General features: G+C 42.8%; 1 protein-coding gene across 1 annotated transcript; it reads right to left on the reverse strand.

The window, feature by feature from the left end:
- Window positions 1-7104: 7104 nt before the first annotated feature.
- Window positions 7105-13658, reverse strand: SHFM1 (split hand/foot malformation (ectrodactyly) type 1). The gene is made up of 3 exons (NM_001085439.2): window positions 13500-13658; window positions 9876-9969; window positions 7105-8233 (listed from the first exon to the last, which is right to left on the reverse strand). The coding sequence occupies exons 1-3, from the start codon at window positions 13573-13575 to the stop codon at window positions 8191-8193; spliced, it is 213 nt and encodes a 70-aa protein (NP_001078908.1). The 5' UTR covers window positions 13576-13658; the 3' UTR covers window positions 7105-8190.
- Window positions 13659-27981: the final 14323 nt, after the last annotated feature.

Here is a 27981-nt window from a genome sequence, read left to right on the forward strand (position 1 = left end):
AGGGACCTCCATCCACCCAGCTATCTCCAGCCCCTAAGTGAAGAGCCAGTCAGGAACACCCTCACAGCTTCCTACTCTCTTCCACTGCATAACTTGAAATGTTTTATTCAAAGTGTGCATCCCTACAGAGATTTTTGGCTTCAATAACTAAATATTTTCTGAAATATAAACATTTCTGTCCAGAGACATTCCAGCAGAGTCTATGGAGTATGTTGGGCTGGGGATGTACAACAGCATACTATCACTTTGTAAAACTGATATTTCTCTCTTTCCATATAGAGGAGGCACAGCATAGTGCCTGGAGCCACTCCACACAGCGGACAGTGGTGAAACACGTGAAGAACCCTGGCATGGGGAGCCAGTGCAAGCCTTCATCCTGATGACCCACCCCGCTGAGGATCAACATGTTCCTCACTTCTGAGGGAACATGTCTGCATTCAGCATTTCTCACCTCTGCATCTCAGGGCCTGTTGTGGCTTTTACCTCTTTGGCATTTCTGCATCTCTCTTGCTAAATCCACAATTACATTTTTCTTTCCTCGTGTGTTTTTCCAAACGCACAAATGTCATGTTTAACTTAGCCCGTGCCCTCCCTAACTAACCATGTATTTGTTTTCAAGATTTTCCAGCAGTAGGCTGAAGAGGCTCCACTCTCCTTTCATGAACGTCGGGCAGTTTTTCCAATCACTTGAAGTCTCAGTAAGAGCAATCAGTGATGACGATTAACAGCGCTCACTACAGAGCTGATGCTGAAGTGCCACAGACCATCAGGGCTTGTCGCTCATCGGAGCTGGAAAAGTCACCAGCCCGCACCACGGAGGCATCCTCCATGGATGTCCGTCCCTCCTTCCCTCCTTCTTGCTGCTTCCTGTTAGGTTCATTCTCTGCAATAAGCTTTGAAGTGCAGAAATTATTCTTGGACCAAAAAACAGCCCAGAAAAGGAGATTTCCCCATTGCATGGTTAAACAGTGGGTGGTTTTTTAATCATCAAGGACCAAAATTTTGCAAAACCTGCAGGGTGCATTTGTTGCAGAAGCATCCACTGAGGACCGTTGCAGTTCAAGGTGGGAAGACCTGCAGACACAGACTTTTGGAAACTAGTGAGAATTTTCCAGAGGAGTATCAAAATATTTGTGTCCAACCCCTACACATTCCCTGTGCGTGATGGTGGTACAGCAGAAACTCACACTGCATAGCACTGAAGGCCAGCAAAAACTTCTGTAGTGCTGAGCAAAAGGAGAACATGAAAGCAGTGGTTGGAAAGGACTGAAATGCTCATACGTGTTTATCCTGTTTAGCACAGCCGTGCTCCCATACTGCCATTCCAACCTCGCACCTACACCTTCTTGCTCAGCCATCACAAAGCATCAAGAAGAAGCTTAATCGTGTTTACCAGCTCTGTGGGCACAGCCCAGTACTCAGGGAGAAATCTTTAACAGTTCAATCCAGAACCTGCTGTAAAAGCGTACAGCCTGAATTTGTCTCACGTGAGCTTCCAGTGTCCCAGTTTCACTGAGTCTTTATTGTGTGGTCAAAAGCCATCTCCATGTGGGACAATTTTCTTCTCCATAGAGGAACTTCAGAAGTGCAATCAGAGCACCCCACAGCTGCCTCTTAGATGAGCCAAATGGACTGAGTTCCTTCTGCCTTCCAGATGTGCTGTCCATAAAGATAGGAAAAGAGCTCATACCAGCCTTTTCAATCCAGAGGCATCTGGGACCCTCTGCATTTTATCCCCTGAATCTGAACCAGCGCATCCCTTGCTTCTTCCTAACCTCTTCACTCAGGAGCCTCTCTCTTTTCCTCTGACTCCTCCTTGGTGCTGTTGTACCAGCAACCACCACAGCCCACTCCATCCTCTCCTGCAGGGTCTTGGCGTGTTGTTTCCTTCTCACTCAGACTCAGGGCAGGGGGACACCTCTAATGTCATGTTTGTAAAAGCACTGTGAGTACCTGGTGTGACAGAAAGCAGCTGCTGAAGTGCCTGTTTTCTCAACAAACAACGTAACCCGCGAGCCCCAAATATCTGTGTAACATCAAAGTTATTTTTAAAAAGAACAGCAATTTCTAAATATGTCATTGCAACCACAGAAAGGAGCCTATTTATAACTGCAATATATATATTCTATTCAAGATGAGTCACACTCTTTCTTCAGCTCCATCGAGTTGCAATCAAACCTCTACCAATTGGCTTTATTATTACTCCTTTAACCATTGTGATACCTCCAGGGTTCAGCAGGAGATCCTCTGTGCAGTACAGGCAGCAGCACCTGGCCAGGGAACAGACAGCCCCTGGTGAGGCAGCCTTCAGCTCAGCACTGCCTAGAAATGATGTCCTAGGGAAGATGTGCAGCACCAACTTCATCTCACCGGTGCTCCCAGCCTAAGAAACAGCACGTTCCTTTCTTTTCTAATGGACACTGATGATAGAAGAGTTGAGCAAAGGACAGAATATAGGGCACATTCTTACATTTCTCATTTCCTAATGCAACAGCTATGATACCCAGAGGCTGGAGGAAAGTCCAGGCTGAAGCCAAGGTTGCTGTTAGACATCACCCAACAGCACCTTTAACCCTCAGGTGGATTGTTTTCACTGTAATCTGCAACAGAGGAGCTCCAGGGCCTGGTACTGCCTTAGTTTCCCAGTGCCCTGCTGGACTCCTCTCCATGGCAAACTGCCCAAAGAAAGCATGCCTGGGTCCCAGCTTGCAGGTTCGAGCACCAGCTGACTCACACCTGCACAGAAGGCCAGTGCTGCAACGGAAGAATAAGCTGGATATCAGGAATAATTTCTTCTCAGAAAGGATAGTGAGGCATTGGAACAGGCTGCCCGGGGAGGTGGTGGAGTCACCATCCCTGGCAGTGTTGAAGCACTGAGAGACATGGTTAGTGGCCATGGTGATGATGGGCTGAAGGTTGGACTAGATGATCTTAGGGGTCTTTTCATAGAATCATAGAATGACCTGGGTTGAGAAGAACCACAATGACCCTGCTATGTGCAGGGCCTCCAACCACCAGACCAGGCTGCCCAGAGCCACATCCAGCCTGGTCTTGACTGCCTCCAGGGATGGGGCATCCACAGCCTCCTTGGGCAACCTGTTCCAGTGCGTCACCATCCTCTGTGTGAAAAACTTCTTCCTAATATCTAACCTAAGCCTCTCCTGTCTCAGTTTAAAACCATTGCCCCTTGTCCTATCACTACCCACCCTCATAAACAGCCATGCTCCCCCCTGTTTATATGCTGCCTTCAAGTACTGGAAGGCCACAATGAGGTCTCTCTGGAGCCTTCCGTTCTCCAAGCTAAACAAGCCCACTTCCCTCAACCTTTCTTCACAGGAGAGGTGCTCCAGCCCTCGATTCCGTAACAGACCCCACCACCCCCCTCCAGCATTCCTCGTGTACTGTTGTAGTAGGCATCCACAGCCCACCAGCCATCTCAGAAGCACAGTGCTTCTGTCGTGCTGGTGCAGGATGAGCCGAAGGATGGAGGCTGGAGCGTCGCAGGGTTATTTTGCACCCTGGGCGAGTCACGGAGCAGCTGTGCCTCCATCAGGTGCAATGCAAACCCAGTCCGATGCCTGCTCCTTTTCATTAAGAGCCTTGAGATCAGTGCAGAAAAGATGAAAAGGGCTGGTCATTACCCATTACATGTGAGCCATTCACTTGCTGATGTGCTGTTTTTCATCTCCCTGCTCTGCCTGTAGGCAAGCATCCCCCGATACCCTAATCTGCTTTTTTTATCCTCCACCATTTATTTTCCTGGGGGCCTTGTCAGTCGCGGCTCCGCCGCTTCCCCGTGCCTTGCAGCGCTGCGGATCCAGGAGCACTAAAAGGTTCCAGCTCACGCTAACGAATTCCAGAAAGGCCGATCGTTTATTACGAAGCCGGCTCGAAGGGGCAGGTTTGGGAGAAACACGACGAAACGATGAAACGAGAGAGCTGAGGAGATGGGGAGAGCGGCCGCATCCCGGAGACGGGCAGAGGTGAGAGGAAGGGGAGGTGGGGAGCGCTTGGAAACCCATTAAATGAGGGCTTATCATCGGCGTTATGTAAATCACTTCAAATGCCTTCTTTTATTAAAAGTATTAAGCCGCATTACTGTCTGCCTTTGGTCTCCCTAATTTGGTCGCTAATGCCTAAGACAACTGTTGAAATTAATTTGAAATTAATGTTCCTCTATAATTACTTAATGAATCTCACATTCGCTGCCCTTCGCTCTCCGTTGACAAAGGATCTCACCCACCGCATGGAAGAGGTTGGAACACTGACTGCGGTTTTTAAACGGTTGCTAAATTATAGTTTGCAAATATTGCACGTTTCTATCACACGCTTCATCTTGAAGGATCTCAGCGTGTTTGAAATGTTATGTAACATTCATTCTTCAGTAAAATTCCATCACAAAAACTTTCTGGGCATCAATCTTCTTACTTCCCTGCACGCCTTGGAATTAAACCAAATTTAGCTGTATTATTATGCAAACACAAATTCATACCTGCATTAGAAGATTATTATTAGGGCTGCAAAGTCAAACGCTTAAAGATAGGAAACGCTGGAACTGGGGCTCTGTGCAGGATGAATTCCTTCTTCAATGCACGCGGATACTCACAGTGCTCAGATTTACAGGCGTGTATTTCCCGGCGCTCACCCCCTCCCCCAGGGACTTTTTAGTCCTCGAGGAAGAAACGGGGTAAGAAAAAATAGCAAAGAAGGAGAAAAAACAAGCAGAGGAAGCGGGAGACTTGTGGACCTCATTCATTACCAAAGCTGCACAGGTCGTAATGTCCGCTCCTCCTTTTCTGGGTGGCTCAGTTGATACCCCATAAATCCCGGCCGGCAGAAATGCTGAATGTGCACAGCAGTAACTGCAGCTAAGGAGCCGTTTGTGCATGCAGGGCATTTACTCGCTACCGAACCCTGTGAAACATGAGGTCCTGGGGTCTCACACCGAGCTCTTAAAATTAGCGTACGCTTCAAAGAGGGGAAAATACTTCTCCGTCTCCCAGGGGTGGTGGAAAATGCCTCAGAAGGTGGTTCAAGCACACAGACCCAATGCTGCTTGCCCATTGTGTACAGCACAGGTCGGACATGGCGATAACCAGGGCAGGACATGCTGTGAGCCAGCGGCAGGCAGTGCCAATAGAAGATGCTCGTGCTGCTCCAAAACCTGGCAGGGGGAGGCAGTGGGAAAACAGTGAAGGCTTTCTGGAGACAAAAGAGCCACGTTTAAAGCTTTCCAGACAACCTGCATTCCGCCCGCTTGCCATTTGGAGTACCGGCCTTAGCCATGACTTTGCATGTCTTCTTAAGCGTGTGCAGTTTCTGGAGGATCAAGGTGAAGTCAGAGCCCAGCTCATTAGCAATCACGGACCTCGCAAAGCTTTACCCATGTTATCTGAAGGGTGCTTTGTCCTACGACATCCTCAGCATCTGGGCCAGAGCAAAGGAAACCTTCCCTGCTGCCAACACCTCCCAGAGCTGCACGCAGCAGGGAGATGTAGATGCCCACCACATATTCAGCATGGTTCAAACACTGGCAATGGAATTGTGTCCAAATGTCACAGCTCAGCAAAGGACAGGCTGGCATGGGTGTTAGGTCCCCAAGCACAGCGCTACACCTGCCTCTCTGTGACCTGTCCCCTTCCCACAGCTGGGAATTGGATCCCTGCAGCAGCCCACACCCCAGTAGTAATCTGCTTCCACCCCCACCTCCACACATTGACCTACTTGCTCAACTAGAAAACCCAATCTCTCCTGCACACGGCTCTTTAGCAAACCTCCCTCTCCCCACTGTATGCCCACCTGTGCCAGCATGCAATCATCCTTCCCAAATGCCTTCTCTCACTGTGTCCTCCCCCACAGCCCCAAAGCATTCCCGTCTCCCACACTTCATGCATTACAACAGGTAAATTGGGGTGAATTGCTACAATGACATCTTAGGCAGCTTTCCATCTAGAACACCAGAGCATTCAAAGGCGAAAGGAAAAAAGAGGCAAAAACTCACTCCAGTCTCAGAAAAACAGCTGGATTTCAGTATTTTTAGAAAGAAAAGTAGACCATCTAAAGAGAAAGGTTCCGAAGCCTTGAACCTGTGTGACCATCCAATAAACTTGAGAAGGAAAAGAACTGGAAAAAAAAGTGCCCAATTTTGCAGTACATTCCCCTGCCATTTTGTACGAGACTTCTTTGCCTCTGTGTAACGAATTCTCTGACGCAGATAGTATTACACAACCACATCATCAAACCCACCTTCAAAATAGATCACTGGGTTTTATTTTTCAGCTGGGGACGATGCTAGCAGGCTGTTCTTGAAATACAGCCTAGACTTCTCATTCTGCTTTTGTGAGGGAAACAGAAAAAGAGACAACCGTGGCTCAGCAAAAACTAAGCAAGATTTCTTGAGGCAAAGATGCTTTTCTGCCTCAACGGCTTCCTCCTGCTGCTAGCAACTGATGGGATAGGGCTGCCTTAACCAGGTTTCCAGAATCCTATAATGGAAAGCAGCTGCCCATACACAGAGATGCTGCAGACATTCCCATAACTCATCTGTCACCTTCTTTAGGTCCACTCATTACTCAGCTTCCCAGTATTAACACATCAATAGCACCAGCAATCCGAGTTGTACTCAATGCACATTTGCAACCCCCACCTCTAATTTAAGGATGTTTGCATTGCTATTTGCTGCTCAACGTGCAGACTTCAGTTATCCGGCAACACATGAACACCAGTGCTTTGTATCAGGCAGAACTGGGGTGCACTGGCCATGCATTTCAATCCCCACTAATCATCTACTCAAGCTCCCTCTCTTTTCCCAAGCAGTACAGAACTAGAAGTAATCTAGTATCATCTGAAACATTCAGATCTGCAGAACCGTTCGTGTGATAAGGGAAGGCCTCAGTCATTACAGAGCTACCTTGAGAAAGCAGTAAGAACCCCAGCCAATCTAACGGCACCACAAATACAGCACCACTTGAATAGAAGGGGTGGGGAGGAGGACAGTTCCCTTTGTCACGTTCCCAGCGTTTTGCATTAACGAACGCAGTTATAACAGAAGATACTGCTATTTAGTTAACAGGGTTAAAAATAAGCACTTACTACCATTAGAACATGTCCATCATCCAGCACCTTTATTCTGAATGCTCACTTTAAAAAACAACCGTCTTCTCTCTTCTGCAAAGAACCGACGAAATACAGCAAGCAGCTAATTTGCAGCTAAGCAGCTAACTCCCAGGAGTGCACAGTTATATTTGTCTCCTGATAATAAAAAAATATTTTTTTATTTGCAATCATGGCCTACGTTTCCAGGATTGCCTTATCTCCTCGTGTCTTTGTGTACGCCAGTTTTAACAGCTCCTTCGGGGAGGATTCGTGGAATTGGTAATAGGTTTTGTAATTTCCACCTTCTGTTTTCTAGTTCAGAGAGTAATCGAATCCAGTCACTACACCCATATCTATCTGGCAACTATTTGTTGGCCTCCATGAAATGAGTTGGAAGTTTGATTTCCGTTCTCAGCAGGCATTTGTGTGATACAGATGAACTGCTGTAACTGGCAAATTGGAGGCAATTTCACCGGAGATTCCCAGGATTAAATAACCACAAGAACAGAACTTTCCTCACCTCCAGAGAGGTCTCTTCTTTAACAGAGTTGAGAAATGACAGGACAAAATTGGCAAATTTGGACTTCTGCTGTTGTAAGATGCACTCCAGAGTGGGTTTTATCTTCCAAGGCTATCAAACTGGTACCCACGTTAAATTACTAAGATAAAAAACAAGCCATTATGACCAAGCCTTAAAGCACAATAAGCTTTATCTCTTCCCCCAAATCCTTCCTACCTGTGCTGCATTTTAATTAGAATACAGGAGTGTTTTTTCTTTCATGAGTATTTTATTTGTTTTACACTCCACATCACTTACAACAGAAATGTTCCCCAATCCTCACTCTGGTTGTGCGCATTTGATTCCCCATCACTGGAGCTGCTGCAGTGACATCAGCCACTGAATCTATGAGGATCCGTGAACTCTGACAAGCAGAGGCTGAACATATGACTCAGGCTAAGTTTAAAAACTTTATTTTCCATACAAAACAATAATAAATCCAAGCAGATAATGAACTAAGCGTCTTCTCATTTTCCACCTTTTCTCAATATAGTCTATCCAAAGTTCAATGTTACACCACTCCGTATCAGCCAAAGCTATGAAGTTTCCATCTTGTATCCGTGTTTTTCTAATTCAGCTCTGTATAAAAAAAAAAAATGAAGATGTGCACATTAAAACAAGTATTGTCACATTTTTTCAAGATGCAGATTGCACAACATACAGTCATTTTAGAAACAGTGACCACGACGTGCTGCTTTCTCGCTCATATCGATAACCTCAATTTACTTACTTGGCAGTTCTTCATGTGAATGTCTCAGGATCACTAGAAGTATACCCCACATGAAAAATACAAATATTTGCTTTAGCCACATTTACTTGTCCCCTGACCCTCTGTGCCTGGTTGAACTACATCACAGGATCATAGAATGGTCTGGGTTGAAAAGGACCACAATGACCATCTAGTTTCAACCCCCCTGCTATGCGCAGGGTCGCCAACCACCAGACCAGGCTCTATGGTGCAAAGCAGCACCAGTAAGCCAGCGACAACCCATCAGAAAAAAACACCACCACAGTGTTGTCTCATACTGCTTATTCTCAGCATTTCCTAAAACTCAATGAGCTCACTGATCTGAGTGATTTAAATGCACGTACTTAAAAAATACATAGCTCTTAAAATACATTAATATCATGTTTAAATCTTGGTGCAGTACAATTCCAAGGAAAAATGATCGCTTTGTTCACTTTAGCTGTTGCTGGGACAGCAGGTCAGCAACTGCCAAAGGTTATTGCTCCTAACCCATCCCAGATAGCTTCTTACCTACCTGCCTTCAACACGTCAGCCAGAACTACATTGTTTTATATCCTAGTCCTAGCGTGTATGTATCTATACACAGCAATCTAAATCTCAGGTTAGTTTACACAGCGTTGGAATTCTAGAAATGGAGGAGTGCACCACTTTCTTTCTGAAGATGAAATAAAAACATGCTGCAACGAAGCAACATTGCAAACTATCATTTTAAGGCAAGTATAAGGATGCCAACACCATAGGCTATAATTAAGACATATATTGAAGGCCTGTCGAGATCAACTACGTTTGTCAAGAATTATACCATCCCTGTATTTCACTGTGTATCAGCATTACATTTCCAGCATTACAATTTAACTACCTTCCAACCTTGTAAGCAAGGACTATAACAACAAACTGGTTTTGTATCTGCTACACAAAGGGTCACTTTCTCCCTTCACAAAGGAGATCCTCCCAGGAACCATTCATCAGGCTATGATGCAGACATTTACTCCACATGCAACATAATGAAGGACTAATTAGGAAATGTGAATTTGTGTTGACTCTTGAAACAATTTAAATTATAATTACATGAGTAAATCATTAACTGAAACGACAAGTGACCAAGAGGATTACACAAATGGATTAGAGGTGCCCAAATTATTATCACTTTTTTAAAGCACATTTCAAATACTGACACCGCTATTGTTGCACATCACACAGAAGAAGGGAACTTGAACAAATATGGAAAAGTTTTCCAGCAATCACCTGCCTATTTGGTCAAAGCACAGCACTGCTATTTTGAAGGTACAAAAAAAGATTGTACCAACACATTTTATGTTGGTATAGCATAGCACAGAGAATCCTGGCTCCCTTGCCATTAATCTCTGCAGTACAATTCAGCAGATTTCCAAGTTTCTGATACTAATAACTAAGCAACGCAGTTTTAAACATTTTATCCAGCTTCTAGAATACCAAGTTAAAAAATAAGATTACCTTAACTGATTGGAGAAATCATCTTCTACGTTGTCATCATCCCAATTGTCTTCCCAGACATGTGCATCTTCATCTTCGTCTAAACCAGTCCAATCTAAAGACAGAAAGAGAAGGCTATATAGCATATTTTGCACTGCTTTGGCACCATATCTTAGTGACCTCTGGGTAAGGCAGACTTCAGATGATAAGGAATTTCTCACTTTTCTATCAAAGTTCAGATCATTCTCAAGTGTTCATGAGCCCAAACAGCACAGTGAGACTGATTAAAAATAACAACAAATCAATCTCCTGATTTATGATAAAAACACAACTTGGTAACAAAAGCACTGCACCCTTTGCACCATGGCATGCAGGATCTATGTACTCATAAGGGTTATTTTGCATACAAATAGACCAGCTGTAGCACCGCAGTATGAAAAACCACTACTGAGTATTTCATTCCTACAAGTTCAACAAAAAGGCACTCGGTTCCACATTTGTATTTAATATCTTTTCCTCATGATTAAAAAGATAAATGCATATCAAATGCTTTACCCAGAACACACATACAGATGCTCAGTTCACTCACATCAGACGATGGCAGCCTGTGGATAAATGCCACAAACGTATCTGTGATGCAGCAGCAAAGGCAAACTGAAAGATGCACCTACCAACAGCAGTTGCTACCAATAACCTTCTACTTCTCCCTCAGTCATCTGCCTGACTTCAGGGAAAGCTCTGAGGACAAAGGGCCAAAGTAACATTAAACGTGGACAGATATAAGAAAAAACACCTTGTAGGGTAAAAGATTAAGAACTAATTCCCTTCCTTTACAAGAAGGAAAGTTGGTTCTTGTGTTTTCCTCTCCTTTTAATGACAACAGGCCACAAAATTAGCACTTGAGATTCACCAGGAAAGAAAATCCATTTGTAACTGATTAAAGACACAGATGCAGAAGGCATTACGATTAAACTTCTCAAATTATATAAAGGAAAAAAGATGAAGGAACATAGAAATTCTACTGCTCTTAAAGGAAGCAAAGGAAAGAAGTGGGTCAGATGAGGAAAAATTGCAGTATGAGAGAATGCATTACTTGAATGTAGTTGTACCACTCAGTGGCTAAAGGGAGGGATTCTATTTGAGCACAGTCTACAATAAGCTTTGCCAATTTGTGTGCAATTGACTTTCTTTTTTTGCAAAACAAAAACTTAACCACTGATGTTAAGGAACAGCCTTAACCAGTATCAAAGTCACCTTCTATCTATTAATGTAAAATAGCTCAAAATGGTTTTCAAAAAACCATAGCAACTAGCATTCATCACAACACATTCAGCTTCGATCACAGAAGTTGGGGACACTGGAAGAACGTTTCCAACAACACTGAGTAAAGAAGAGGCAAAAAGGCCCACATTGCCTTCCACAGCAGAAAGGAGAAAGGGAGGGAGGGGAGAGAAAAGCAGAAGTACAGCCAAAATTATCCTCTCCCTGCTGCAGCTACAAGATTGTACAATCTACAATTCTGCAATCTGTGTGTTGACACCATACCCCAGAATTACATACTACAACTACTCCAGCTATACCACGTGCCTGTGAGTAACAGTAAGAAACAATATAGCGTTATCTGGGACTGGAAACGCAAAGGACATCTGAGAGGCTGCTACTATTAAGTACTGCTACTATACACCAAAAATCACAACATCTATTTTGATAAACTTGTCATGGATGGACTCCTTAAAAAATTACCTGAATACAATGCAACGTCTCCCCACGTTTTTCACCTGGGACAGGACAACAAAGTGTGCTTTGGAGTAGGTAATAAAAAGCTAAAATCCTAACATTTTACACATTACACTCACAGCAGCACTGTACAAGAAGCTTTTTAGTGACCAATTCACATACACTTGAATATACCATGCTCTATCTCTTAAGAACAGGACACCTGTGCTGGACGCTGAAACTTGCTTTGATAAAGTGTTTCAAGAAAAACCCTACACTGAAATAAAATATCGCCAAATGCCACTGTTTCTGTCCTTAGCACAAGTTTGCATTACCTTTGGATTAGAGGGAGGGGCAATAATAAAATGCAGTTATTCGGTTGCATAGAAAAAGGTGTCTTCATTTGAAAGAGCAATAACTTGCATGAGTTTGATCAAATATTTATTATACTCTTTCCCAAGTAACGGGAGATAATCTTTCAGGTGGTCCAAACTTCTTTATAACCTCTCAACATTATTATCTCACTTGAAGATTTCATTGGGCCTCTTTAGCAAGGTACAGCAGCAGGACGTCTGGCTGTGGCCACTCTTCCATAAAAGTCCGTTCTGCCCAGAAGCCTACAGAGTACCTCCACTCGGGTTACTCAGCTCTAGGAGCACAGACAGATTTAAGTAGAATTAATTTTACCTTGCTCGGTTTGTATACAGACTCATGTTGAGTCTAAAAAGCAGTTAATTCCGTTTGATTTGCTGGTAGTACCATTTCCTCCAGTCTCAAATACAGTTTTATAGTTTCAGCTTTGCTTGACTGCACAAAGAACTTTTTCTCAGGGCAGTGAAAGGGGAACACGAAGGTAAGATCATGAAAAAATTCTTTCCGTTGACAAGAAAGACTTCAAGGCACAAAATGTTAAGGTGGGTTGAGATGAATACCAAGATTCAAACCATGAGCACTGCTCACAGTGAACCTCCTCACTTTGTGAGACAGATGAGCAACTCGGGTAATGACAGCTCAGTGTGCTGACCAACCCCAGGTTCAGATGCATGCTTTAAGACCTCCTTTGTCCCTACAGTTAATATTTATATTACATTACAATAACTTTTTTTTACCCTTTTAAGAAACATATGGAAAAGAAAGCAGAAGGGCTCATCTTCTCCATTTATTTTTGGCCTTATCTCTGCTATGTGCAAATGTAATGTTGGTACAAGTACTGCAGGACTCTGCATCCCTTCGGGCCATAAAGCCACTGAGAAACCACCTCTGAGGAACACAGGACAGAAAACAACCCCGGACATTCCCTCCATGTTGCATATCGCTTATCGCCATTCGCAGCTCGAGACAGCTGCCAGAACTGAGGACGGAAAACCAAGCAGGGTCCTCTCCAAGTCCACAGCTGTGACAGGCCCTCGGGCTGCTTTGCTGAAGCCCGGATTCCTGTAGTTCCCTCCCTCGATATATTTTGAACCTACGAAAAGCAAACCAACACACATCTGTGCCTGCAAAGACGATATTTCGAGCACCTGAGGCGTGCGTTGTTCCCTTCCCACAGAGGTTTCCACCTCGCAGCTCCCACCCCCCACCAACCCCTCCCACCCGGACACGGCGGGGCCACGCGCTCCGCACCGCCCTCAGCGCTCCCGCACGATGACACAGCACCGCCGGGCTGCACATCCCTTCCTGCCTGACCCGGCCCTCACCGGGCAGTGGGGACCCGGGGACGCCGGGCGCTGAGGCAGCGGGCACAGCCATATCCCCGCGGGGCTCTCGGTGGCACGGCACAGCACAGCACGGCCCCGCCCGCCGCAGGCCGCGCTCTCTCCCCGGCCCGGCCCGGCCCGGCGCGGCCTGCTGGCAGGCGGCGCGGCCTACAGACGGCGCGGCCCCCGCCGCTCCGTTTCCTCCACCCGCCCCTCTCGGCCCGCTCGGCACCTTCAGCCGGAAACTCCTCGAACTCGTCGTCTTCCTCCAGGAGCCCCAGGTCCACCGGCTGCTTTTTCTCCGACATGCTCGGCCCCGCTGCCCGCCGACACTGACGGGATGGCGGCACAGCGCGGCCCGCACTGCGCCTGCGCCGCAGCGCCGGCCGCCCGCCCCTCAGCACCGCCTCTCGGCGCCTCCCGCGCCGCCCTCACAGCGCTCCTCCACCAGCGGCACCTGCGAGACCGCCCCCCGCTGCCCCCCTCCCTGCCTGGGGGGAACAGCTGAGGGCTCTGCGGGTCAAGACTCTAAAACGGCACCCGCGGTGCTCATTCCGGCCCCATCCCGCACTGAACGCGCGTCCTTGTTGTATTATTTCACTCTTGGTTTCTATTAGGGTTGTGAGAATCGTGAAAACTCCAGTTTTATTAATCAATGTAGGGAATCTAGGCATAAATGTTTTGGTACACTTAGCAAGCCATGTGGTTTGGACTATCAAATATCCTTCTCTATCCATAGAGTACAAGGCAAAGTCACATAACAAAAGCTTGTAGAGGTCTGTGAGCATCCAGCTACTACCCTCTATACCTTCCTTTATCTGGAGTTGACTTTGCAGTACGCTCAGGAGTACAACGATGCTCAACTGCATGCAGGTTATATCTAAGTAAAAAGAGCTGACTTGGACAGTGCTATTGACAAATAACTTCAAATAGCTGTGGAGCAGGAAGCAGCTTGAATTTGTTCTGGCAACTTTACCTACATGTCTGCTGTGGAGAGAAAAGATACTTGCGCCTCCATGGTTATCTGTTCTACTTGTAAGATTGATTTAAAATAGTGGATTTTAAAACAAAAAACTTTAAATCTGCTGTTTTAAATCTAATACCACAGGCTTTGGAAGCCTAGGGTTTACATTGCCTTATTTGGCCTTTGTCCCAGATGGCTGCAGAACTCCCTGTTATCCCACAAACTATTTTAGCTCTCTGCTGGTAATGTCCCCAGGGACACAGGTGTCTGCCATACCGTGTTTGTCTTCTTAACATGTACCTATCCTATGCTGCCTAAGGACCTGATCTGCACAGCATTCTCCAAACCAGACCTTACAAGAAAAGGTCCTAAGAGTTGGATGATGTGAGTGACATCCCGTATTCTGAACCACCAGACTGTACATAAGAGAAGCAGAAAGCACTTATCTTCCTTAAGCCAGGTGTATATAAAAAAAAAAGACACCTGATTTTATTGCCAGTGTTTTTGCCTGTGATGCAAGATCTTATGTCACATATTCTTAAGGTTTCTTACTGGCTTTCTTAGGTCACTTCCTATTTGATCTATAGGCCTTGTATATCCCATACCTTACCATCCCTAGGAAGCATGTAAGGAATTTCCACATCCTTCTCCACGAGAAAAAACATCTCTGAGTTCCGTGAAGTGATGTAGTTTGTAATACTCAAGCGTTTTGGTGGACCTAGCTCCACTGATGTCTCTGAATTCTTTAGAGAAAAGGATGTAAGGATTCAACTATCCAGAATAACTTTTCCACCGTGAAAGCATATTTAAAAGGTTAGAGGAGAGTGCCCAAGACTCAAGTACAATTGGCATTTGATGGTTTCTAGATGGACCATCAAGAATAAGAGTTGCCTTTCAGCATCTACCCTGTGCAATCAGAGTGGAAAAAGGCCACTGATATCTAATCAGGACATACTGCCACTGTGTGTTTTTTTTATCCTTCCCTTGTTGCAGCACCAGGGCCACTTGCAGTCCTTGCAGTCACCAGGCTTGTATCCCACATGGGTTACAGACACAGAGCAAGGACTAGTTTTGATCAAGTTGAAGTCAAGAAGACCCTTTCCTGCATTCCCAGAACACAGTAAGAGATTTGCTTTTCTGAAGCTTTAATCCCTGCACAGTAACTTGGTTGTATACTGAGTAGGACCGACAGCCTGACATTCCTGAGTGCTTCAGCAAAGCGGTCTACACTCTGTTCCATGGTAATTAAAGGAAAAACCTCCTTTAACTCTCAGTGGTTCAGGATATGACCATCCCAATGAAAATCTTCACTTAAATATACCCTTAACTGGTAGCACGTTGGAATTGATTGAAAAAGACAATCCTGAGTAACTCATCAATCCCTCTATTATTTTTTTTTCCCAGAGCTGCACAGCAGCTATTTACTCAGTATGATTTCTTTTATTTTTCTTTAATTTCTTTACATTCAACATGTTTTATGCATCACTATCAGAAAAGCCTGTCTTTCTCTTGGCAAATGTTACTGCAAGTTGTCTAGCGGGGAGGTGAGATTATGTAGATTTATTTATTCAGAGTTTAATTTGCATACATGAAAAATGGAAGTAGAGCTTTTATTTTCTTCACATTAAAACAAAAATATGTGTAGTGCAATAGTTCAGACTTCCAGATTTTTTTCAGGTGGATAAGTAGTCACTTCAATGCCTGGGCCCATCTTCTTTGAACTGGACGTGCTAATGGCTGAGGGCATATTCCGAGGAAAAGATTAAAAAGAGGAAATAGATCAGACTGTTAATGAATTTGCTTATAAGCTGCCTTAGTTAAAAATGTCCTGTTGAAAAGGAATTTCAGAGACATATTAAGGACTTTAGACACCCTGGGTAAACCGTTGGCTTGGAGGTCTCATAGTCCCAGGCTATCAGACAGTACCTACTAAGAGAAACTTGATACTGCAAGAGAATGCTCATTGTGTGAATCTGATCCAGCTGGTCTCACGGGCTTAATGTGGAATCCACGTGCGTGGGCACTGCCTAGAGGACCAGTTGAGCCCACACAGTGCCTCTGGATGCAAGAGGTAGATACCTCTCTGGGCCTTACAGTGCAGGCTGTACTGCACCCAAGACAATATGGAATAGATATTGTATTGTATATTGTATTGTATATTGTATATTGTATTGTATATTGTATAATATTGTATATTGTCTATTGTATTGTGTTGCACCCAAGACAATATGGAAGCATGCTACCACATGCTTTTCATTCAGAATGCAAGAATTCACCATGCCACACAGAATATCCATCCTGCATTATGTAGCCTATCCAGCAGCTCAAGTAATCATTACTTCATCCTCCAGAACTGACATTTTCCATCTCAAGATAACACTGCAGTTCATGCTATAACTTTTTGGATTAAACTGGGGAAGAAAAGCATATCCTACATTTAGCATATCTGGACATCAGGAATGGATTGCCTCACCTCTTTCAGTCTGACTCTGTGCAGCTCTGGACCCGTGGCACTGTTCCCGAGATCAGCACCTTTGGTTTGCCACTATTTATTTGTTCATGTCTGCAGTGGTTCTCTTTTTCTCTCCAGCTGCTCCATCATTCACCAGCACCTCCTGGTAACCCACCCTCAGCCCATCTCTTCTCACAGTTGACCCTCACTGAGGTCAGTATGCGATTAGGTGGCTGGAGATCATAAGGAATATTAATCACAAGGAGCACTTAGATGTTGCTTTACAGACTTCCTTATGTGAAATACACTGTGGCAAGCTATCAGGTTACCGGTGGCTGAAAAAGAAACAGCTCTCTCTTTACCCTTGACAGTAGAAAGAAAGTTTGATTTATTTTCTCATTTTCAGTTAGTCCAGAGGCAGCTGGACAGTATTGCTGCAAAGTTCTAGCTGTGTGTCATTGTAATAGGGGCAATATGTTTGTTCACTTCTGCTCTCTTCCTCTGTCTAATTGTTCTATTGTCTTTCTGTTTTCTCTCCACATTTGGGCTGACAAAATGTCTCCTTGGGTTTAGCCCTCTAGCCAAAACTTAACGGGCTCCTAATCAAGGACTAACACCACCAGTGGGCTATTTCCTGTCTTTGTTTACCATTTCTGGTATCATCTTTCTTCTCCTCTCAGTTCATCTTTTCAAATTTTCACTGTTATTTTCCTTCAAATCTTCCTCCATTCAGAGTGCAGGAAGCTTTGTGTACACCACTCCCCTTCCATTTTCTGGACACTTGATCTCTGGCCTCCCAACTGTACATCCTGGAAGAGAACCAGATGCATTCAGAACCAGATTTCAAACAGCTCTGTAACCCTTGAATACATGTAGCTATGTCAGCAAGATATTTATTACTGAGCCTCAATGCAAATTGTTATTGATGTTTTGAACATATGACTAATTACTGGGTACTGTTCATCACGACTTGCATTTCCCTGCAGATATCAAGATAGTCAGGCTACGATTCAGTTGCCTAAACAAAGATTTCTAATGTCATTTGAGATGCTCTAAAACACAGGACTGCGTGATGTGTAATCTGGGAGACCTTGACCCTTCCCCATGGCAGCTGGAGATGAAACAAAATACCCCAGGTTTTCCACAATGGTGCCAGTTGCCTGTGTTTAAGGAATTGAATTGCACTCCCACTGTATGATGGAATAACTGTTATTGGTGCTTAAGTGTCTTTTTCCTGTTATTACATAACTGCCTTTGTTTATCTCCGCCAAGTCTGTCTTGAGAATACTGAACTCATGTTGGCAATCTCAATCCAAACTAGATGCTGGATGAATCATTAGGAATCAGGTGAACGGAGAAGACCTTTTTTTCATATATAAAACATCCTCCTACCTTTACATATCTACATAACGGCAAAGGTATGGCCAAGATCTATCTAGATGAACCTCGACCCAAATCAAATCAAATACTGTAGCCAGAGAAGTATTGCCAAGTGTTATTTCTGATGTTATGATAGATAAGCAGGGCTACTGCTCATTAGCTATACTGGCAAACAGAAGGACTTACTGATACCTAGGTCAGATCAAGGGAAGGTATCAGTTCCCCGTCATCTTACATAGCTTGCTTCTCCAGGTAGTCCCTCCGGACTTTCTGTTCAGAAAAGAGAGAAATGGGTACAAATGGATGCAGATTCAGAGCAGTTGGCTTAAGTATCAGCCCTAAAACATAATTTGAAGGGATCTGTCTCATTTCTGACTATATTAGGAGCCAAGAAAGACTTTCCCTGTAATTATTTATGGAAGGTCAGATGTGTATAAATAATCTCTTACAAGTTCACATTTTCCATCCCTTCCTCTCAGTCCCTCAGTGAGGTAATGGGCAGCATTGGCAGTTTGGGATAAGGCCTGGTGGTTTCTGCCTGCTGCCTCACTCCTTGTTTTCCACTGCTTCTTACTCTATTGCTCCTCTGCCCCAACACAGGTTGTCCACAGACTATAGTCCCTTCAGGTATGTCCCAGCTATAGCTAGAAAGTCACCCTTTCTAGAAGTGCTTCTTCAGTCATGGTGCCAACAGTGTCCATTTGTGCATGTCTCCAACAACATCTCCTACACTTGCATCCTCAGTTTCTCTTTCCTCTCACAGCTACTGCTCTTTCTCAAACATGCTTGACCACCACGGGCTCTCCTGACCGGTGGAGGTTTTGGCAGGAACTGAGGTGCTCGCACCAATGCTGAAGCTGGCTGCAAGAAGCCCAGGGCAGTTCCCTGGCCTCCTCCCAGCATGAGGCACTCTGCTCCACCATGATGGCCACCTCTAGCTCTTGCGGTGGTGGCTGTCACACAGGCTGCAAGGCCACTCTAGAAGGAAAAGAAGGTTGTAGAGCACCTGATATGACCCAAAGCATTACTTTTTCAATGCAGAAGCCCATAGAGACCCAAAGCCCTTCTTCATCCATTCTGCAAAGCTGAAGACACCTCCTTCCTCAAAGATGCTGTTAACTTGTCATGCATCGTTCAATGCATCTAGGGGCTCTGATGAATCATCGAGTGGATTTCCACCTAAATGAACTGCTGTCAGTAGCAGAAGTGTCAATTAATTTATTTTTCAAATGAGCATATTCCTGAAAACTTTCTGCTCTTCAGTGTGATTTACCAAGTAAACCAGATGAGGTATGTCAGATCAGAACCACAAGGAGCTATTGGGTCAAGTCCTCTTCCTCTTCTCAGTCAGGCTTATTTAACCCTTCCACATGAGTTCAGACCACAGCAGTTTCTGGGCCACTGTTCATATGACTGTACAAAATTGATAGTCTTTTTTTGTCTCTGCTGGATAGGAGATTACTCTGAATGGAATTTTAAAGGAAATGCTTAAAAATAGACTCTGTTCCTGACATGCATTCTGAAGCACATAAATCTTTTATTAACTTTAATTCCTTGCCCCTTAGTAAACATGATAGCAACAATGACAGTTGGAATGCTTATCAAAACAGCATCAAAGTAATTGGTGAATGTAAGTCAAGCCAATCTGCAAAACTAATGGTTTTATGGGAATACATATAAAATCATTTTTCTACATTGTCTATTTGCCTATATTCATATATTTACACATACAGTACTTATTAAACTACAACAGGTGAACTATAAAATTAAGTGGGGTACTAATTATTAATCTTACATATGAGGTAAATTAAAAATAGGTAGGTTCACCCACAGCAGTATGTTACAGCAAAAAAAAAGTTGGTTTTAAGTGTGTTATTACTGAGGTTGGCTAAGAAAGAAAGTAAAAGACCTAACCTGATTGTCATGTGAAGGAGTGCTCTCTCAGTTTTACTGTTTCTAGCTGTGTCTTTTGTAATACACAATAGAGGAGTCTTTTCTCTGATTTGCTTTTAAGGCTTTAGCACAATCAAAAGCTGGAGGCATTGTGAAGAAAATCTGCAAATAGCATGAAAATGTCTTGTGGTGACACTCCTATTCAGGCTCTGGGCCTGATTTTGAAAGATCCTGAACACCCAGAGCTGGCAGTGCTAAGCACTTCTGCAGATCAGATCTTTGAGGTCTGAAAGATTGTTTTATAATCTTGTTTTCATGCTCCTGCAAACCTACAAAGACATTTTTTTTTTCCCCAAACAGTAGCACAGATTTTATTAAAACCATTCAGAACAGATCCCTATGTTTTAAGGCCATGGTCTTGTGCTGGCAGCTGGAAGACAGAACTTCAGGAAACTAATATGGGCTGCTCCAAAAGTAATGCCTCCTGTTTCATTATGCTGGCCTGCAACGTCAGAGGCGGATGTCAGTCGGTATGGCAGTAGAGGTTGAACCTTCCCACCAATATCCCATTACATCTTGTTGCTGTGCAAGAGATGGCAGCAGAGTGGCAGGCTGACAGAATGGTATCTAACATGGAAGTGCGTGTGAAGCAAAAGTGTATCACTGAATTCCTCCATGTGGAAAAAATGGAACCTATTGACATTCATCAACATTTGCTGAACATTTTTGGAGACCGAACGGTGGATGTGAGCACAGTGAGATGCTGACTGATGCATTTCAGCAGTGGTAACAGCAGCAATGGATCACCTCTGCTGGCGCAGATTTTTATGAATGCAGCCTGCAGGCTCTAGTTCATTGCTGGCATTTAAAAAATGCTTAGCTGATAGTGGTTATTATGCTGAACAATAGTGTTTTGTAGCTAAGAATTTGCTCTATCAAATAATGTTATTGTGTTCTTTGTATCGGTTGTACTATCCATGAAAATAAATAGGAGGCATTACTTTTGGATCAAACTATGTACTTAAATTTAAGATAATGTTAATTATTTAACAACAATGTATTTGCCATACTGGAAATTGTAGATCCCTCCCATGGCATTATTCTGCCTTACTATTGCACAAACTTCACAGAAGTCCCTGCACGTTAATGGGAAAAAAAAAATTAATAGGCCATATATAATGTTAGCTCTTCAAAAACCTGATTCTATTCTTTGTCCTTCATTGTTTGGTCATTTGTAGAGAGAAGTCCATATCTGCCATTGTGCGTCTCCTCAGAAGTGGTTTGAGGTGACTGCAGTCTGAAGGATAGCTGTAACAAAACAGAAAAGTTTGAAATTGTATGTTCAGTGTTTATGCAGGCTGACTGAAAGCCACAAGGCAAAACAAATTTAAACAGAACTGTGTAGATCTGAGAGATGCAACTGAAGCAATGGCTCCTCAAGTCCTCTAGAAATGACTAAATTTAGAATTTGATTTCCTGACCGGTTATTACACCCATGGTTCATTGGCACAGTGTCAATGAATACATCCAAAAGCAGTTTCCGATTTGTTTGGGTTTAAACCCAAAGCTAAGAGAGTTGCAAAGAATGACAGGCCCATCTTCTCTCCATTTTTGTTTGTTATCAGAAATGCCCCTACAATGTAGTCATTTTTCTTCTGCATATAGTAAGCCAATTTGACAGACAGGTAGGTGACCTCCTTTATTTGTTTTAAAAAGAAAATCCAAGCTATTTGTAGAACACTTAAGAGCAAACAAAAATTATGAATACAATTTTTTCTAAAGCAATATGATAGGTAAGCTTCAACATAAAATGTGATCACTTTTTTTTAATATTCCCACAGGTAGATGTTTATATTACATACACATATATTATGCTGATGGTCCTATGCAGATTTCTGTAAACTCATTTAATAAGCACATTTGAATCACTTATTGCATAGAAATCTTGAACTGTACATTATAAATAATGGTTTTCAAATGATAATTTTAATTTTCTTTTATGGCTGTTGCAAATTTATATTAAAGCATCCCTGAATTGGACAATTTTTCAGTAGAGTTTACTTAATGTTAATCTATTCATCTGGGGGTAAACGAAGAGTTTAATGGTGAAGAGGTGTAACTAGAATACAGTCTCAAGTGGTATGTTAGGTTTATCAATCAGTGAAAATTGTGCACTTGAGTGTAAGAGCACGTCTATCCATATGCTTCTTGCTAGCTCAGTTAATTGAAACCCTTTTTCCACCCTATTATCAATACTTGAAAAATAGCTCCAACCACATCTATTAACTGGTGTCTTAATAGATGCTTTATCAGCTCCATATAAATTGCATGTGTTTTGCTAGAAAGCAATTTTACTAATATAGGGGCCAGTTCTATGGTTCACTGGAGATGTTCGGTCAGTTCATGATGAGGCACATCTGGCTGGATAGATGGAGATGGATGGAGCTGTGGCCCTGGTCTTCAATCCACTGAAGCACAATACAAGGCTGGAGGTTCAGTCTGATTGACACTCTCAGTCTTGACTGATTTTAACAAAGGCCAATTACACTTAAAAACGAGCTAGACATTGATACTTGTACTGGGAAATCTGAATCAGAATAGAAATAGGTATTTTTTAATTTCCCATAAAATAGAACATAAAAAATTTAATTTTGTTTAGACTCAGGAGAACAGAATTATGCACCAGTACTGAGGTGTCACAAACATCTCTGAAATTAAAAGTTCTTCCTTCCAAAGCAACTTCTCTAAGGCTTGCACTGATATGAGCACATCCCCTCTCTCCCCTAAAATGAATGAAAAATAAAATAAATAGAATGAAAAATAAAGATAATTTGAATGAAAAATAAATATATATTTTTCTGAACATATTTTCCAAGCTGAGCTGAATACATCCTGAGATCATGACAATTCAGCTCTGTTTTACTATGCTTTAAGTAAGACATAGACACTTCTATCTCCTAAGCCCAACATACAAAACATGCTTCTGAGCATATTCAAACCTGATTGTGCTGATGGGAAATTCTTCTACTCTTCGGGCCTCCCTCTTCCTACTGCTTCCTTGCACTTCACCTACCCATTCTGGTTCTCTCCTTTCCTGTTGATTTTCATACTTGCTTTGCCTTTCTTGGCCAACTGCTGACCTTATGAGCCAAAGTAGAAGGAAAGTGTAAGGGTCTAGAAAACAAAGAAAAGAAGGAGAGATATGAAACACTCAGTAGTTTCTAACCTAGTACTTGCTAAAACTCTCTACAGGCATTTCTAATCAATTACAGCATTTTGGACCCTTGAATCCATAGAGTTGTACCTCTGCTCAGAAATTACCCATGTAGAACAAACAGAGCTTTCATTTCTGCACCCAGGTTGGTCAATCAATCCCATCAGATGTGAGGATACAAGGTAAAGACCAGTTACGCAGGGTAACATTTCTCCATCTCAGAAGTGGCCCAATGACATGTTTGACGCTATACAACACCTGTATCTTCCATTAACTTCATTATTATCTTTCTAAGGTGATCTGCTTCCAAAGGTGATTTGCTAATAATCATTCTTTCAAGGAGAGGAATGGGATCAGCCCTCAACAGAGAAAAGGTGTTATTAGTGCACTGTCTGCATACCTCTGGAAACATTGCCTCCCTCCCCCCCATCCATTGTGCTCAATTTTGGGGATATTCTCTCTCAGTGATACTCTGACACACACTTCTTTGGAGCAGCTTGCTGTCATCATGCAAAGCAGAGCTTTGCAGTGTTGAAGGATGTCTGCTAGGCAGTATGCATATATTTCTTGCTATTTTTTCTTGTGTAGACCTGTCTCTATGATCTCCAAAAGTGATCAGTGGGCAAGCCAATGGATTTGTAACAATTAACACAATAATTACCTATGCCTCATGGAATGAAAAGGTAATATGTTGAGAGACTGTGCATTACAGGTGAATAAATAGCTTTAAGTCGTAAAGTACAGATTTAGGGGATATATGCTACGTAGGAAAGCGGAGCTGAAAACGGCACTACATTTACTGGGGCACATATAGTTTAGTGCTTATGGGACAAGTATCTCTAGGGAGGAAGAAAAAGGTCACCAACAGAGCCATCAGATCCCAGCTAAGGATTTGCAAATTGACCAAAGCCAGTGAGACTGTAACAAACCTATGTTGTGTACGGGAAATTATGGTGTGAAGTTTCAAAAAAAGGCACAAGAAAGATGGGCATTTTACTATATTTGCAAACATACTGTTTTATTGTCAAGACTTAAAATACATACTACATGGGGCAGACAGGGCAAAACCATAGCTGAAATCTAACATAATCCTGTTATGCAATGAAGAACTTCCTTTTACAGTGCAGTATTTCTTCACTGAAAGCAGATCATTGCTATAAGAGTGGGTATTTATCAATTTTCAAAGGTCTTGGCCCATCAAAGCTGGTGTTAGATTTGGAATTTCACTTTTGTTGCCAAGGTGACAAACACTTATAAATATACCACATCTTCTAATGTGCTTTTAACTTAGTATTTTTATGGCTTTTAAATCAGATACCATTAGCAAATATATTAGGTAATTTAGCTGAAAGACCATTTTCCACTAACACTTTTTGTTACATTTCCCCAGGTACTTCAATAAATGTCTGTTGTGACATTGCAGTCCTGCCAGGCTTCTAGCATATAAGGATACATATGGTACATCTAGTAAGAATTAACATGTTACCTTAAGATTTTCTTTTTTTTTTTTTTTTTTGTGTGTGTGTGTGTTGATAATTACAAAGTGTATAAAAGAAGACAAATATTAAGAGTTAGATCCTATAGGTCATTGACTTCAGCAAGAATTGTGCTGGTAATGTCTCCAGGACTGGCCTGCAGCCTTTCTGTGTGTTGTTGTGCTTGACTCTCAGGCCTTCTCTTTATAGCCTGGCAATGAGGCTGAAAGCACAAGGGAGAGCATAACAGCCCCACAGCAGGGCCTTTCCCCTGCCCCACAAAGCTAGCCAACAAACATGCAGATGTTTCTTCCTGTTTCATTGGCCTGAAGGCTGGTGGAAACCTTTGCAATCAACTGTTGTCATGACCTCCAGGACATCCCAGTGCTCCAGCCTGCCCCAGGAGCTCCATCCTGTGCCAAGGATGGGATGAGAGGCCTGTGGTGTGGGCAGGCAGGCTGGAGGGCTGCACTGAGATGGTGCTGACAGAAAGCAGCAATCATTCCCAGATTCAATTTAAAAAAAAAAAAAAAAAAATTGACAAAGCTTGCCAACACTGAGGATTAAGCACAATTCATAAGCCAATTAATAAGCTTCCTACAATAGCAGCACGTTAGCTTGGGTGGAAAGATCTGATGGAGAAACATCCAGGAAATGTCTTTCAAGCCTGCATATTAAATTTAATCTGCCACCCCTGTCCTTTAAGACTCTGCATTCATTTGCTGTGGAGGAAAAAAAAAATGTTGATCTGAAAGAAAAAGAACAAAAAAAAAACCCACTAGTCTGGTACAAGAGTTTGTTGGTAGAGTCTCAAGGAGAAATCTGTAGTGTGCTGATCACAAAGAGCCGCCCTGCGCGGCACAAGCGAGGCCTCTACATAGGCCACTCTCACCCCCAGCCCGGCCCTGTCCCCTCAGCCTCTTCATTCAGCACAGCTATCTGTCATGAAGAATTTAAGTTTCATATTTTCATCTGTCAGCTGCGAAAAGGCCTGTCAGCTGAAGCTTACACTACAGTTTGCCAAAAGGCCCGTGGCCCATGATGACAATACGCTCTTACATTTGTGCTTCCAGGCTCCAGATAATCCCTCACTTTCCTCCTCAGCCATCCAGTTATGATAAGGCTTAAATTGCATATTTTGGGGGGTTTTAAATCTAGATTTTGCTGATAAATGCTATCAGCGGGAATGAAATGAAATACAGCATGGTTTAGCTCTTATTACCGACATAAAGCCTACTATGGCCGTTTTGTGAGGGCTATAGAGATGGTATTCATATTAAACATGTTAATGTCTATAGTCACAGGAACTAAATGTAGGAATGCTAATATCAGCTTTTATCTACTTTGTCTGTTTGTCACCCTTGAAAACTTAGCAGGAAGAAAGCCACCCATCCTTCAAACATGACATTTTCCACTTTGTGTCTTTAATTTGATTTGCAAAGGGAAATAGGGAAAACAACTCATTATAAACCTGCACACGAATATTTTAATGCTCTGAGATGCCACGAAAGGAAGAAAGTGTCTCAATCCTCAAAGTACACCTTCAAAAGTCAACACTTTTCCTGTAAAACAGTTTGAAAAATTACCACGGTAGAAAGGCCATAGACAGATCACTAGCCCATCTTGGTTGCATATGTGTGTCTATATGAGGGCAATGAGGGATACACGAAGTTAATCCTCATGCCTCTAACTTCAGGGCTGAACAGCTTTGATGCTGACACCTAAGTAAGAACACAGCAAAAAGTAAAATTGCTTCAAAAAGTCAATCTTGTCTGAGGACTGTCAGGTGGACATAGCATAGTGACCCAGGTTAAGCTTTAGCTGTCTTGTCTCTTAGAAATCAATTGTCTGACCATAATGCAACCACAAAGAAATCACATCTTTAACTCATTAAAGGCTTCTAAATTGTCTAATCAATTACGATTCGATTACATTTTTCTGAAGTCAATATTACATTATGTCCCAATGACGCAACTACTTTTTTTTTCCTTTGGTGAAACATCTATTTTCTCAGCAGTTTGATAAGAATCTAATATAATATACTAGTACCAGAAGGATTTCTGTTTCATTATCTTTTTGCCCTATATTGTCATTTGGAATTCAGCTTCAGAACTGTGGTTTCAACCCATGATCCGAGGCAAGGAAGGGAGAGAGACTACTGCAGGTAATACTACAAGAAGCACTATAAAAAACAACCTTCTGGTTAGCAGCTTTCAGCCTTTCACTCTTCCCCTGGGAAATGCTTTCAGGTTTGCAGATTTAAAAAAAAGAAAAAGAAAAAAGATAGGGAATTATTTCCTTGGAATACCTTTTCCATGGCACTGAAAGTGGGAAGTTACCTACCCTCAACAGAGCTGTGTTCAAAAAAATGAAGGCCGAAGGCAGCTGCAAAGCAGTCTGCAGTCTCTCTCTGTACAGACTTCTGCCCATGCTTCACACAGTATTCCTGCGGCTGGGACAACTTGGGTAAGCAGAGCTAGGGTATCTCATGGCCTCCAAATCAGGAACCAGTAGTCATAACACTACTGAAAAAGCTTGGAATAAATAATGGGCATGAATCTTGGTGTTAGGATTCAGCTGTGGCAAATAATTCTTCTTCCAACAGGATTGAATTCCTACCTGTAAAGCATCTGGATTTTTTTGCCCCTGGTACTTAGATGTGTCCCACTGGTAGAGGGCAACCAAGAGAAATGTAGCTGGAAGAGAGTGCACTATCACTGTTGCATTTTTGCTTTTATTCATTCACATAACTTATTATTTGAATAGAGTTCTGTAAATAGATAACAATAGCTGACAAAAAGACTGAGTTAGTAATAGTATTAACGTCAGCAATAATTATCAGACATCCAATAAATCTATTTTTCAGTAATGATAGTGAAATATTGTCAAGATAGCAGCAACAGCACATTGTTCAACACCTGGTTAAAAGCGGCAAGTACATCCTGCTTCAGCATGTTCCCACACAGCGACTTCTGGAAAAGGGTAGGAATTACGACGAACAAAGATCACTCTGAAAGGCAGGGGAAAGAGAAACGGTAAAAGCTGGTGTAGGGTATAAATTGGCTCTTGGTGCATGTTGTGGTTGGATGTGTCTGTGAAGGTAATCGGTGCTAAAGGATCATGATTTGTGTCATAACAAAAGGACGTTTGCTGTATTTTTGTTCAAAGGATCAAAATATCTGAGGGACAAAGGTTCGGTGTTCCTGTACGTTTCACCTAGAGTATTCTGTTGACCATCTTAACTAATTTTATTTTTTTTTTAATAGAAGTGAAAAGATTATAATACCTTCTCTTTCTGAGGAGCTGGTGATTTGATTCCCTAAGCAAGACAGACTT

The sequence above is a fragment of the Gallus gallus genome, chromosome 2 (assembly GCF_016699485.2).
Source record: "Gallus gallus isolate bGalGal1 chromosome 2, bGalGal1.mat.broiler.GRCg7b, whole genome shotgun sequence".
NCBI lineage: Eukaryota > Metazoa > Chordata > Aves > Galliformes > Phasianidae > Gallus > Gallus gallus.

Excerpts from the sequence above, each read along its gene's own strand:
- SHFM1 (NM_001085439.2), bottom strand. The coding sequence starts at position 13,575 with ATGTCGGAGAAAAAGCAGCCGGTGGACCTGGGGCTCCTGGAGGAAGAC. Across the intron at positions 9,970-13,499 it reads CGAGGAGTTTCCGGCTGAAG|ATTGGACTGGTTTAGACGAA; the intron begins GTGCCGAGCGGG and ends TTCTGTCTTTAG. Across the intron at positions 8,234-9,875 it reads GATTTCTCCAATCAGTTAAG|AGCTGAATTAGAAAAACACG; the intron begins GTAATCTTATTT and ends TTTTTTATACAG.